This window comes from Podarcis cretensis, assembly GCF_951804945.1.
Source record: "Podarcis cretensis genome assembly, chromosome: 2".
NCBI lineage: Eukaryota > Metazoa > Chordata > Lepidosauria > Squamata > Lacertidae > Podarcis > Podarcis cretensis.
The window spans coordinates 6,209,245-6,223,948 of NC_137171.1; the positions used below are offsets into that span (position 1 = coordinate 6,209,245).

The 14,704-nt window shown below is 47.1% G+C and overlaps 1 protein-coding gene across 7 annotated transcripts in view; it reads left to right on the forward strand.

The window, feature by feature from the left end:
* The window catches only part of FMNL3 (formin like 3), a 103,316-nt gene that overhangs the window by 74,539 nt on the left and 14,073 nt on the right, over positions 1–14,704 (forward strand). For all 7 annotated transcript variants that reach the window (XR_013836082.1, XM_079966666.1, XM_079966669.1 and 4 more), the window contains 12 exons: positions 1–150; positions 1,247–1,348; positions 3,393–3,654; positions 3,752–3,820; positions 4,217–4,341; positions 5,510–5,712; positions 6,240–6,474; positions 9,352–9,420; positions 9,840–9,920; positions 10,444–10,573; positions 11,344–11,504; positions 12,828–12,929. Coding sequence is in view for 6 of the 7 variants with exons in the window: in XM_079966666.1 (XP_079822792.1) it covers positions 1–150; positions 1,247–1,348; positions 3,393–3,654; positions 3,752–3,820; positions 4,217–4,341; positions 5,510–5,712; positions 6,240–6,474; positions 9,352–9,420; positions 9,840–9,920; positions 10,444–10,573; positions 11,344–11,504; positions 12,828–12,929 (1,689 nt within the window). In the remaining variant the exon portion in view is untranslated. The remainder of the gene's footprint in view (positions 151–1,246; positions 1,349–3,392; positions 3,655–3,751; positions 3,821–4,216; positions 4,342–5,509; positions 5,713–6,239; positions 6,475–9,351; positions 9,421–9,839; positions 9,921–10,443; positions 10,574–11,343; positions 11,505–12,827; positions 12,930–14,704) is intronic.

Consider the following 14,704-nt stretch of genomic DNA (forward strand, 5'->3'; position numbering starts at 1 on the left):
AAGTCGAGACACACGGAGAGCGAAAAGTTGCAGGTGCAGATCCAGGCTTACCTGGAGAACGTATTTGATGTCGGAGGGCTGCTGGAGGATGCCGAGACCAAGAACGTAGCGTTGGAGAAAGTGGAGGAGTTGGAAGAACATTTATCACATGTAGGTGTACAGATACCCCCCTTTAGTTCACCAGAAGAACATAGGAATTAACAACAATAACAACAATATTTATATGCCACCCATCTGACTGGGTTTCCCCAGCCACTCTGGGCAGCTTCCAGCAAAATATAAAAACATAATAAAACATCAAACATTAAAAACTTCCCTATACAGGGCTGCCTTCAGGTGTCTTCTAAAGGTTATATAGTTACTCATCTCCTTGACACCTGATGGGAGGGCATTCCACAGAGCGGGTGCCACTACTGAGAAGGCCCTCTGCCTGGTTCCTTGTAACTTCGTTTCCCACAGTGAGGGAACCGCCAGAAGGCCCTTGGAGCTGGACCTCAGTGTCCGGGCTGAACGATGGGGGTAGAGATACTCCTTCAGGTATACAGGGCCAAGGCCATTTAGGGAAGAGTCCTGATAGATGGTTCCATCTAGTCCAGAACCCTTTTTCCAACAATGACTGATCAGATGCCTCTGGGAAGCCCCAAAGCAGGGCTTGAAGGCAACTGCTCTCCACCATGCTTTACCCCTCCAACGTTTGGTACTCAGTAATATACTTCTTCCAAACATGGATGTTCCATTTAGCTTTCATGGCTAAATTTATTTCGTAAAATTTATACACAGCTTGGTTGTAAAAACAACAACAACAACCCTCAGCGAGCTTTGAAAAAAGATAAAACAAGAAAATCAAAGAAAAAATACAAACCTACTTTAAAATATACAAGTTAAAATACTAAAACAGAGGAAAATGAGTGTACCTTCCATTCATTTGTCTAATATCCTTTTAAAAGCTCCATAAGCCAGCAACCATCACCACCATCTTGGGGCAATAGGCTAATTGTACATTGTGCTGAAGAAGATCCCCCAGCTGGCATTGGGAAGGGAAGGTGCAGTCAGGCTTAACTGCCTGCACATTTGCAAAAACATTGTTATAACCATGAGGGCCAGCAACTTGTTTAAAAACAAGAGCCTCACGAGTCTGCTCCACACGTGAGATTTTGGACATATGGTTATCTGAGCAGGATAATGAGAACAGAACTGTCTTTTTTGACCAAAGGAAAGTTGGTGATCCCTATTTTCTTCCACTCAGTTGACAGAAAAGCTTCTGGATCTGGAGAATGAAAACATAATGCGGGTGGCAGAGCTGGAGAAACAGCTGCTACAGCGGGAGAAGGAGTTGGAGATTGTCAAGGTATGTGGCCAGGAAAAAGCAATGCGGAGGCTTTCCGAAGAAGATGGGGGTCCGTCCATCGTCTGGGTTAAGTCATTGGTTTTTCTAACCTCCCTGGGATGCTTCCTCAGACACTTCTCAGTGAAAAGATCTGTAAAGATGGACAGGCTTCCTTGGTAGTTGGCTCACCATTCCCAGTCCTCCTACCTACAGGGGGAGCACTGCTGTATGCCAGGGAACACTTTCTATTCAGACACGATATTCAGGATGACGGTGAGGCCTAGTGGGCGCAGGCCATGCTCCCCATGAACAGGATTTCTCGAGCGGACATGCCATGTTCCCTGCCTGGCAGGTCTGTGTGGAAAAGGTTCCCTGAAGAATGAAGCTTTGACAGACTCCTGATTTACAAGAACATGCCCATCAGGGTTCATCCTTGGGTCTTTCCACTGTAGAGATGAGGGCACAATTCTCGCCTCCTTGAGTCATTACCTTCCAGGCTCTTTCTTGCATGCTTGTTGGTTTGGGACCTGGGCATTTTTCCTAACAATCCTTTCTTAAGTCTTATCTTATGTGGGTTTTTAATGGGGCTCTAGTTCACAGGTCAAAGTGACAATGGGACACACAGGACAGCTGGCAAATGGTCCCTATTCCCTTGCTTGGGGCTGGCTGGGTTTCTGTGGACTGTCCATGTTTTGGCCCCATTCCTCCCTTGTGCGAGGATATGGGTCTTCTCCTGCAGATAAATCTCAACTGTTCTGTTAAGGGGTCCAGGGCAGTGCTGGCATCGACCCAGTTCCCTGAGCAGTTGGTGCAATCAGCAGAACTAAGAAGCAAAGTTTTTTATTGGATCATATTTTGCTGCAGGTGGAGGGCAGCATATTTGCATCTTCTCCCCTCCCTTCCTGCTTCCTGCTCGCCCTGCCCCCCAAGGGGAAACATGACATGCTCATAGGAAACAAATATGTCAGGCTAGTCTAGACCCCATTTCCATGCCAAGCCTTTTTGGTCCCATTTATTTATCTTAAACAAAATTTAGATCCCACTTGATTGTAAGAAAACCTCTAAGCAGTTTGCAAAATAAATAAAACATTAAAATTATCCATTGAGGGGTGGGGAAACAGTTAAAAACAGATACCGTATTTAAAAACATTCAAAAGATTATTAAAATCAACAGTGGTGAAAAATAGGCAAAACCCATGTAACTTCTGTGGGAATGTTGTAGATACTAGGAGAGGATATATTGATTTAATAGTATCCTTCCTAACTCGTACTTGTCAGTCAGCAGCAGAGTGCATTCCACAATATATAGCAGGAAGTTAGTTGGTAGATTCGTTTGAATCTCTTTACTTAAGCAATCCAATCTGGCTTTGTTCAGATTGGGTTTGGTTCCTGGTAAGTCCCCTTTTATCCCTCCTAATAATAATAAAGACACAAGAAGCTTATTTTAAGAGTAATAAGAAGTTTACTCACATTCAGTTCACAGTTGGATCCCTGAAGGCAGGCCTTAGCTTGTAGTTACAGATACAGCGTGGCTTACATCCTTGTAAGGATGGACCCGTGTGGTACTGGCAGAGACCCAGCAGTGCAGTCCAAGAGAAGAAATGGCATCAGAAGAGCGTGGCATCAAGAGGAAGGTGGCTCCCTGATCATCCCCTTTTATGGGGTCTCCCACCAGGGTCACGCCCACCTACCTGGTCACATGCAGGGGGAGGAAGCTCCCGACCAGGTGTGACAGGAAGTCCTCCTGGCTGGACTAACACCCCACTGTGTGTCCACTCTGGGCAAACAGGAAGTCTTGTACTTGACTGCTTATGTTACACCCCACAACTTCTACATGTCTGTTAATTATGCCTGTGGAGGAGAATGTTAATTTGTGTAAATATGTACACACACACACACACACAGCTCCCAGAGGTGCTGCAGCTGGGGATAAGCGCTGCCCCTTAATTCTGCTGAACGTATAATGTGTCCCTTGGTCCTTTGAGACCCAGAGGCATCTGGCCTTGTGAACGGCCTCCAGAGAGTGGGAAGAGGAGGCCTTACTGATGTGTCTCTTCCGGGGTAGGAAACCTACGAAAGTGCCAGCAACCAGGTCCACACCCTACGCAGAATCATCAAGGAGAAGGAGGAGGCTTTCCGACGCCACTATACCTCTCGCCCAGCAGGGGGAGACCACCTGCCGCTGCCGCCACCTCCAGGGGCGGAGGTCAACTTCAGCGACATCCCGGAGGACGACCTCCGCCTCCCGGTCCTGCCTCCCATGGAGGCTGCCCCTCCACCCCCGCCCCCTCCTCCGCCTCTCCCCCCACCCCCTCCTCCGCTACCGGGTAAGTCCAAAGGAAAGAAACCAGCCATCTTCTCACACATGGTTGCACAGAGGGTGACTGTTGTTACATATATTTTTCTGCCCCTGTTCTCTCACAGATAAGTGTCCACCAGCTCCACCACTTCCGGGGACGTCTCCCTCTGTGATTCTCACTATGGGCTTATCAGGTACGTTTTGCCTCCTCCCACCCATCCACCTGCAAGAGGGACAGCGATGAAAGGCCCTGGGTGCTTGCTCTATGAGTGCTGTAATTTCACGAGTAAAAGCACAGAACATGGTTCTGGGTACAGAATTCATCTTCCTGGGAATCTTTGTTCTCTCTCTAAAAACAACAACAGCCAAACAAACTATGTAGCCAGCTTTATGGTATGCTTGAAAGTGTGTTAGCAGATCAAAGAGAAGTCCATGAAGGTGAACCAAAACTGGGAACAGAAACTTGCTAGGGGAACCAACCCAATTCTCTTCCTCCCAGTGGCCCATTGGGACCGAGCTGAGCTGAGCCCTGACCTCTTCTGCACCTGTGAGGACAAATAATACTTTTTTCTCTCCTCTGTGCCCCCAAGCAATCCGGATTAAGAAACCCATCAAGACGAAATTCCGCTTGCCGGTCTTTAACTGGACGGCCTTGAAGCCCAACCAGATCAGCGGCACAGTCTTCAGTGAGCTGGATGATGAAAAGATCTTGGAGGTAAGGGAAAGGGGGAAGTCAGTCTGAATGGTGTGCACCGTTCTTTAAAACTTTTAATCCGTTGTATTTGTATCTACTGTACTTGTGCAGGTGAAACCCTTATCAGCCTATCAAGTGCAGCAGCACAGAACATTCAGTTGCTGAGGGAAACTGAACAGTTTGTAGTTCAGCCTCTTTGAGGGAAGGGAAAGTTGTCACTTTGGCTGGCGCCAGAGCCTCACCCAAGAATTGAGAAGAGGCCCCAGGATATAGGGAAGCTAAGGGAGAGTGTGCCCAGAAGAAAGGAGTTTGAAGGAAGAATATAGAATAGGCAATGCACAGTGTAAGAATAATGAGTGTGAAAAAATGGTTGGTGGAGAATGAGGCTTCAGAAAAGGAGGAGAGGAGGGAGGGAGGGAAGTAAGGCAAGGGAAGGGGCTCTGTGAAGTGATTGAGATCAGCAGTGCCCGTGTACTTTAAGGGAGAAGAGCGCAGTTCTATGAGACCTGAAAAGCAGGAGTCTATGAGAACAACGGGGGAGGGAGGGAATGAATGGAGGTGAAGAAAGGAGGAGTCAGGGAAACTGATGAATGGGGGGAAGCTACACACGATGTCATAGAGACAGGAGGTGTAGTGTGCTATTGGCAGAAAAGAAGAGAGCAGCAAAGGAAGGGACCTTTGATAGGGAAGTTCTGCCTCTTGGGACTGGTAACCCCAAAGAAGCAACGAAGACCAAATTGCTCACTCTCTCACTTTCTCTGTGAGAGAGAAAGAGAGAGAGAATTTCTTGTATTATTGGAACCAACCAGCCAATTCTTCAACTTCAGGCTTCTATTTTGCTTTGTACTGATTCTTCACATACATATCCCACCGTTCCTCCAACACGTTCCTCCTCACTGGGCTCCCCGCCATTTTATACTCACAACAATCCTTAAATAGGAATTTGAACCTAGTTCTCCCCAATCCAAGTTCAGATCTCCATTCACTGTTCCCTCCCTGGCTCCCAAAACTGAAGCATCTGATAACATGCTGTTAGCGGCTTTGAAATTCCTCCAGTAGTGAAAAGGCAAATTATGAGCAGCTTGAAATCAGAATGTATGTCATTGTTGTTGTCATTGTTATTATCATTAGTATCATAATTACCTACCGGCTTGATGGGTAACTCTTTGAATCCTCTTTCCTCTTCCAGGACCTTGATCTAGACAAGTTTGAGGAGCTCTTTAAGACCAAAGCCCAAGGCCCGGCCATTGACCTCCTCTGCTCTAAGAACAAGGCATCGCATAAGGCAGCCAACAAGGTCACCCTGCTGGAAGCCAACCGGGCCAAGAACCTTGCCATCACCTTGCGCAAAGCAGGGAGGAGCACGGAGGAGATCTGTAAAGCCATTCACACGTGGGTATCTGTGTGTGTGTGTGTGTGTGTGTGTGGTTTTTCCTTCCACAGTACCCCTGAAATACATTTATTTATTATGTTTCCACCTTTTCCACCTTTTCTCTGAGGAGATCAAAGTGGCTGTCCCTTGGTGTATTTTATTCTGCAACAACCTTATGAGGTAGATTAGGCAGAATAAAATAGAGAGAGAGGTTAGGTTAAAAATAGAATAAAATAGAGAGGGTAGGTTAGGCAGAATAGAGAGATAGATGATAGATAGATAGATAGATAGATAGATAGATAGATAGATAGATAGATAGATAGATATAGATAGATAGATAGATACCACCTCAAGAAAGTTTACCTAGTGAACTTCATAGCCAAGTGAAGAGTTGAACCCTGGCCTTCCAGATCCCCAGCCTGACACTCTTGCCACGTCACCCCACGGGCTCCGTGGGGCTTCCCCACTCCCAGCCCAGTTCCTTTAGCAGCCCCCCTTTCTGCTGCCTTCTGACACAGGGCTGTTTTTGCTGCTGCTGCTCTTCCAGGTTTGACCTGAAGACGCTTCCGGTGGACTTTGTCGAATGCCTCATGCGCTTCCTGCCGACGGAGAACGAGGTCAAGCTGCTGCGCCAGTATGAGAAGGAGCGGAAGCCGCTGGAGGAGCTGTCGGACGAGGACCGCTTTATGCTGCACTTCAGCAAGGTGGAGCGCCTGACGCAGCGCATGGCCATCATGGCCTTCCTGGGCAACTTCAGTGAGAACATCCAGATGCTCATGCCGGTACGAGACATGCCTCCCCTCTGTCTGTGCGAGCCCAAACTCTTTGGGCTCTGTCCTCAGCTCTTGGAAAGGAAGGGTTAATTTATGAAGCTAGAGGAGGGGAGTCTGGGAATGAAGTTCCCTGTCATGGTCTGGTCACCTTTGTGCCCTTTTACCTTTCCATATATCTAAAAAGGGAGAAATCAAGAGAGTAGTTCTAGCTGTTTATGCAGCTGGTGAAGGAATGGGTTCCCAAAATCTAAAATCTGACTGTGCAGTCAGTCTGAAATGGGCCCCAAAATCCTCGTTTTTCCTTCTCCAAAGGTGCATTAGCACGAGGATTTTGGGGCCCGTTTCGGACTGACTGCACAGTCAGATTTTAGATTTTGGGAACCCATTCCTTCACTGGAAAGTTTGCAGTCCCAAGCATACTTACTTGGGAGAAAGCCACATTGATTCTGGTGGGATATACAGAGGTTTGGACAATAGGAGTTTGGGGGTGATCTTCCTGCTTTAAGTTTCTCCATAATTAAAATATGTGCCATATTGTGATAGACATATATTGGTGATCAAAAGCTTTATTAAACACACACACACACACACACACACACACACACACACACACACTTCTGCTGCCCTTGAAAACAATTAAACCTACACATTCTTTGAAATCAGGTGGTGAATATTTTGCTAGCAAGTGCAAACATCCATTGCATCATTGCATAACCTTCAGATTACCTAGCAGTCTCGTTGGAGGGTAGTTGACATATTTCACATTCTTTGCCACCTGGCTGTGCCACTGCAGCAAAGGGTGTTTGCCAAACAGCATGGCTCTGCTTGTGGTGCTGCCCAGCAACGTCAAGGGACAGGGAGGCACAGGTACAGTGGTGCCTCGCAAGACGAAAATAATCCGTTCTGCGAGTCTCTTCGTCTAGGGAAATTCGTCTTGCGAAGCGCCTCGAAAAACGGAAAACCCTTTCGTCTAGCGGGTTTTTCGTCTTGCGAGGCATTCGTCTTGCAGGGCACCACTGTAGTTCTTTAGTAGGTCACTTGTTTTGCATGTGCAAGGTCTCAGATTCAACTCCCACTATCCTCAGTTTTGATAAGCGCTGGGAAATAACCATGGAGATCTGTTGCTAGTAGGGATAGTCATGGCTGAGCTAGATCGTCTGGCTCACAAGCCTCCCTGGGTGCTCTTGACCCATTTTTGTTACCTGTGGTTTGTGACACCTTCTCTTGTCTTGATTCATACATACTAAGCCTTATCCTCTCCATGCTGGCACAAGCTCTCATGTGGTATTCATAGGTTCTGCATATCATAGAATCATAGAGTTGGAAGAGACCACAAGGGCCATCGAGTCCAACCCCCTGCCAAGCAGGAAACACCATCAGAGCACTCCTGACATATGGTTGTCAAGCCTCTGCTTAAAGACCTCCAAAGAAGGAGACTCCACCACACTCCTTGGCAGCAAATTCCACTGTCGAACAGCTCTTACTGTCAGGAAGTTCTTCCTAATGTTTAGGTGGAATCTTCTTTCTTGTAGTTTGGAACCATTGCTCCGTGTCCGCTTCTCTGGAGCAGCAGAAAACAACCTTTGAGCAAGACACATCTGGTTGACCCCCGTAAGAACAGACTGCTGGGCTCTTATGTTTCTATGCTCACAGTTTTTCGCTTTCCCTTCTTTTGCTTCATACTTGGCCTAGAGGACTGAGTTCCAGCTCTGAGGGCCTTCTGGCGGTTCCCTCGCTGCAATAAGCCAAGTTACAGGGAACCAGGCACAGGGCCTTCTTGGTAGTGGCACCCGTCCTATGGAACGCCCTCCCACCAGATGTCAAAGAGAAAAATAACTACCAAACTTTTAGAAGACATCTGAAGGCAGCCCTGTTTAGGGAAGCTTTTAATGTTTAATAGGTTATTGTATTTTAGTGTTTTGTTGGAAGCCGCCCAGAGTGGCTGGGGAAACCCAGCCAGATGGGTGGGGTATAAATAACAAATTATTATTATTATTATTATTATTATTATTATTATTACTTGGTTTTACGCCCCACTTTTCTGACTAAAGCACCCAAGACAACTAACAAGAAATGTTGATGCTGATAGTGATAAAATACAACAAAACAACTATTTATCCTTTGTCTGTCTTTCTTTCAGGTTTTTCATTAGCCTATAATAATTGCTTGATTGCAGGCTTGGCAGCAGAACCGTTTTTCATTTCCTTCAGTCCTTTCCAGGCAGTCAATTAGAGCATACAGTGAACATAGAGAGAGAGAGAGGACCATGTTTTTGCACCCAACTCCGAAGTCTTTATTTGCAAACAGAACCCATGTGCATACAAGTAGTACATGCACGGGCTCTGCTTGCAAAAGCACAGTAAACCTGTGAAAGTCAGGGAGGACAGTTTATCAAGATTTCCTCGCCCTCCCCCTCACTTTCCAGACTGATGTTGTTTCGAAGCAGTCATCCCTGACTTGTTTGTGCAGAGTTTGAGGGGAGATTAGATGGAGTTGGCTATCAAATGAGCATTCATTCTGAGTTGGTTTGCAGGGAGGTTAGATGACGTTGCGTCAAGTAAGTGTTCCCCAACACTTCCCAGTGCATTTTCCCTTTCCCTTATCACAAAAAGGTCAAATTTAGATGACGAAGGAGGGTTGTTGAGCATGACTTCCCATTGCATTTTCATTGCCAAGATGAATTTGACAGTATATGATTGCATCCCACCTCAAAGCAGCAACTGTCTGAGAGCGCCCTGTGTGAAAGGAACTTCTGTTGCAGGAGACAATGGACCAGATGACCCTTTCGATCCCTTCCAACCCTACAATTCCATGATTTTACATTGACAAAGTGTTGAGGTGCAGCAAAACCAATAATAATCCTTTTTTATTTTTGCCCTCCTACAGCAACTGAGTGCAATCATTGCTGCCTCTGCATCTGTCAAGTCTTCACAGAAGCTCAAACGCATGTTGGAGGTGGGTCCTGCTGATATGGAAGTACTTACAAGAGAAACGGCAAATGTGTGATGGGGGGCAACTATTTCTGTTTAGCTTGCAGAGTATATTGAGGCTAGAGGGCAGTTGTATCAGGGATGGTGCTGTAGCAGAGGATTTCCTGCATAAAAAACATGTTGGGCTATTTGATCTTCCTTCCAACTCTGATTCTGTAAATTGCCAGGAGGCAAAGTAAGGGTTCAAATAGTGCCTCTGAGCATAGTGTATTTACCTGCGCTATTTAGGTAGTGATGGCTTCCAGGTTAAATGTCATAGCCTCCATGAAAGCAGTGAAATTAAGCACAGGTGGCCCAGGATATTTTGGCTGGGGACTCCCTTGTATGACTTAAATATCAGACATGTCAAGCATCTATGTGACACGCCTGTTTTCTCCCTCCCAGATCATCCTCGCCCTCGGCAACTACATGAACAGCAGCAAACGTGGTTCGGTTTATGGTTTTAAGCTGCAGAGTCTTGATCTGGTAAGGAGGGGGCTAAAAGGGACACATAAGCTACCCCTGTGCTCAGATAATGTGCTTAGAAGAAAGACGGTATCCGTTCCCGCATGCTACACCACATGGCCATTCCGTTCAGGCGGCAGCGTTTGGCAGCTGTTTGTTTGTGCCACCTTGCAAGATTCCCAAACTCGTATTTTTAAATTCCTATCTTGCCCTACAGCACGGCAACTTTCACAGAGTTTTCTGTATATGCTTCTGGTCAGACACATGGCTACATGCATGGAGCAAACCATGCACAGATGCCAATTTGCAGAATTGCTCAGCCCTGTGTGTCTGATTTCTTGCTTGATTGCATGCGTGCACGCATTTGCTCTCCCCGCCCCTTGTGAGCACCTCCCGTGTTTCAATTAATGCACACTGTGCAGATTTGATTATCTGCTTCCATGCGCCCCTATGCCTCCAGCCCGCATGCAAATTTGCACCTGCTTGTGCAGGTGGCTATAGCAGTGCCTTGACATTCTGTTCTTCCCCACCTCTACCCCAAAAGCTGTTGGACACCAAGTCGACGGACCGGAAGCTGACCCTCTTGCACTTCATTGCCATGATGGTGAAGGAGAAATACCCTGAGCTGAGCACCTTCTGGCAGGAACTGCACTTTGTGGAGAAAGCAGCTGCAGGTAGGGACCCTTCCAACCACCAGCCTGTTCAAGGGGCAGCGCCACGACCTCACAGAGGTGTCCCCTCTGTAGCTACTTCTGTCTCGCTCGCTTTCAGACATCATGAAAGTAGGATGTTTAAAGTGCATGTACATTGAGTGCTTATCCACACTTAACTTTCCTGGCACAGGCTGCACTTTAAAGCTGAACACCCTATTTTTTTGCCCCAGAGCTTTCCCCATGAAAACCCGGTCTTCAAAGCTCAACCAGAAAGCCCAAATTGTCATTTGTTTAAAGCAGGCATGGGCAAACTCGGCCCTCCAGATGTTTTGAGACTACAATTCCCATCATCCCTGACCACTGGTCTGGTTAGCTAGGGACGATGGGAGTTGTAGTCCCAAAACATCTGGAGGGCCAAGTTTGCCTATGCCTGGTTTAAAGAGTGGGTTATCACGGAGAAAGCTCTGAGGTGGACACAGAGCTTTAAAGTGGGGACCAATGCCTGGAAAGAGCAGGGCAAAAGTTAAGTGTGGATAAGCCCTGATTGATGCTTACAGCAGGTCTGTTTTGCAGTTCCCCAGCTTCGCCACAGGTCAGGGATGAGGGAGTTGTTGTCCATCAACACCCGGGGGGCCACAGGTCCCCCATCCCTGACCTTAGAGCCTGCCTGCCTGCCTCCCTCTTGAGGCCTGTGCATCTTTTCTAGCCTTTTGCGAGCCGTGAAACTGGGCTGACGCTCCCCAATCTGAGCTGGTTCCCGGGCTGACCCAGTGGTTTCTGTCCCACCACAGTATCCCTGGAGAACGTGCTGCTGGATGTAAAGGAGCTGGGGCGTGGGATGGAGCTGATCCGGCGGGAGTGCAGCTTGCGTGACCATAGCATCCTGCGCAGCTTCCTGAACGCCAATGAGGGCAAGCTGGACCGGCTACAGAAAGACGCGAAGACTGCGGAGGTGAGTGGAGAAGGAGCAGGCACACAGCTTGGGGGGTGAGCAGAGAAGGCTCCTTAAAATGTGTGCAGGATTTGGAGCGCAAATCCTTGTATGCGCTGTGTGGCATGTTAAAAAGCACCGGTCTGGCATATAGTTCAACACTGTGTCTGTCTAGCTGCATGCCAGATTCACGTATGGAAATCCTGCCACCTGCCTGGCTGTGTACATTTGCATACGTAGTACTTGTGCCAAATTTGACTAATCTGTGCTTGCTTGGTGTCAGATTTTTGCAATGGGATCCAGGGTGCATTTGTGCTTGTGTGTTATGTAAGCAGTTCCTATTTTGTTAGTTACATGCCAAACTTCCTTCACAGTAGGCCATGGGTGCATCACGTAGGACATGTCGTTTTACGGGGTGAAACTTAATTTTTGCAAATTTCTTCACTGAGGGGTATTAAAAGTATGCTTTGGGTTGTGAGCAATTCAAATCTGCTTTTAGTTTGTGGTTGGACAACATGTAGCTTGGTAAGTCTACGTTTGATGAAGAAGTGCATAAGCTGCTTTCGGAAAACCAAATAATTCTTAATGTTGCCATCTGAATAAGTCAGGTAATGCTCAATAATAATAAATATTAATATTAATATATAATATAACTGCAAATACATGGCAATCATTTTTAAAGATTTCTATGCAGTTTTATGCACATTTTACTTACCAAGCAAAACTACATTTTATTAATTTAACCAAAATATCCTTTGAATTCCCAAGTCATGTCAGAACTTTTTAGCTCCCCTCATTTTTGGAAGTTGAAAAATTCAACACGCTCTGGTGTACCATCCCATTACCAGTCTGTTTCCAGGCCTGTTCAATCGGCAATTTTACAGAAAAACACAAAGGTTTGCATTATGTTTTGAACATATGTTATCACCCTAAGAGTACACATTTTTCTACACAATTTCACACTAAAATGTGAATTTTTTTACATTTTAATACACATTTTGGCACTTTTTTGAGCCACAGTGAAGTCGGCTTGTTTAAACAAAATGTGGACCAAACAAAATCCCCGCGGAATTTCCTACAGCAGAGGTTGTATGCGCTCTGAACTTCAGATTTGTGTGCCTTTTAAAGAATCAGTTTCATCATGTGAATATGCCAGTCTGATGTGCAAAGTGGATCACACCCAGCAGGTGTGTACGTGAAGGCCATGTGTCAAAAGGTCTCTTTGTGCATAGATTTTCATTCTGACCCCAAACTTGTTGTGCCAGCATCCTCCTCCCATGGAAAAACTGAGTGTAAGGCCAGGGCCACTGTCGGCATCCATTCACACAGATTTCTTGTTGGCAGGAGGCCTACAACACGGTTGTGCGTTATTTCGGCGAGAGCCCCAAGACGACACCGCCGTCCGTTTTCTTCCCGGTCTTTGCGCGCTTCATCCGATCCTACAAGGTATGTGTGTTAGAGCAGTGTTCCCCAGCCTTGGGCCTCCAACTGTTTTTGGACTACAACTCCCATCATCCCTCGCTAGCAAGACCAGTGATCAAGGATGATGGGAATTGTAGTCCAAAAACAGCTGGAGGCCCAAGGTTGGGGAACACTGTGTTAGAGAACCCAGGTCGCCTTAGAAGCCACACAAGTTCACGCCTTACCCTGGTGTAGAAGTGGGAGCCCACTTGCCAGTTCCCCACCACCAAGTGCTGCCTGTTACTGTTCCCGACAGAAAGTAGCCCTACCTGTCTTCCTGTGATTACGTGTAGCCAGTGGGCAAGAGACTTAGAGCGCCCTCCCTGCATGCTCCTTCATTTCTCTTCCACACCAGCAAGGACCTCAACATGCTCTATAGCCCATCTGCTCTTCCCTAACATCCCAGTCCTCCAAAGCACCTCTCCAAGGTTTGGTCCCTTGAGCAAAGCCAATCCATTTCCTCGAACCTCCATCACATGCATCAGCCACACCTTTCTGCTGCCATCACTCTGTTCCCATTGTTGGAGAAGGCTGTTGTGTCCTGGGTTCAAGTGCTGGCCAGGTGCAGCATTTGGGAGGAGTGGGGAGCAGGCAGGGAAACATTCCAGTGGTGTAAAGGGATGGCTTCCTTCTGTGATGAGATGCTCAGACTGAGGGAGTGCCAGACTATCCTGGACTCGTGTGGCAAGCGGTGGCCGAAGATTGGCTCTCTGGGAGCACCTGGTTCTTTGGACTAGGAAAACTTTGGTTTGTGGTTTTAGCATCCCAGATAGAGCTGTGAATTGTAGGGAATCAGTGCCTGGCTCACCCACATCGTTACGGATTCAATCCACACATGGCTCTTGGCAGAAGACCATGTCCACGTGTGCATCCCCTCCCTAGCCTGTCAAAATTCATTCCCATTTCTTCCCGTTTATTTAGATTTCTTTCCTGTCCTGCCTGTAGGACTCACAACAACCCTGTCAGGTGGGTTAAGAGGCAGAGGATTACCCAGGTGGGCCAGACCTAGTCACCCAGAGAGGGACCACTTTTCCACTTGAGAATAGGACAAAAAGGTGCAGCTGTTGGTTATCGGGAGATAGATTTAGGCCACTTGTTATCAGGAACTTCTGGGTCCAGCGTGGGATCTATTCTTTGGAGGTTTTTAAGGGAACCTTGGAGCAAGTTTTGTTAAGCGGGCGGGGTCCTTTAGATATAGGACGTTCTGTCTCAGGGCAGTGGGTGGGGGGGTATGGTCCATTGAGTCCCTTTCCAGCTCTGTGATTCCCACGCAAGGCAACCCACCAGGCAGCGGGTTGTGCAGCTGAGCCTGGATTTCCTGTGGCCGGACTAAATGCACTTGTCTACTGCCCCACCATGTGGCCAGGAACGGTAGTCATTTTAGAGGGAAGGCCCATCTACCTCTAGTTGAGCACCTGCTTTGCAAGCCAGTCCTGGGCACCTCCTGTTTAAAAACATCAGGTAGCAGGTGGATGGAAAGAGAGTCTGAGAGCCTGGTCTGGAGAGATGCTGCCAGCCAGTGTGGACAATAGATAGGATGAAGGGCAGGTAATAAGAATATCTTATCTATCTAAGGTCCCAGGGTGGGCTATAGCATTAAAACATAATATTAAAAACCGTTTAAAGCAACTTATAACCATACAAATAAATATAAGTAAATAAACTAGAGCTTCATAGCACACGTGAAATGGCATGAGTTATTTTCTGCAGCTGAGCCTGCAGAAAATTTGTAAGGCAGTAATTTATATGGGACGCGGGTG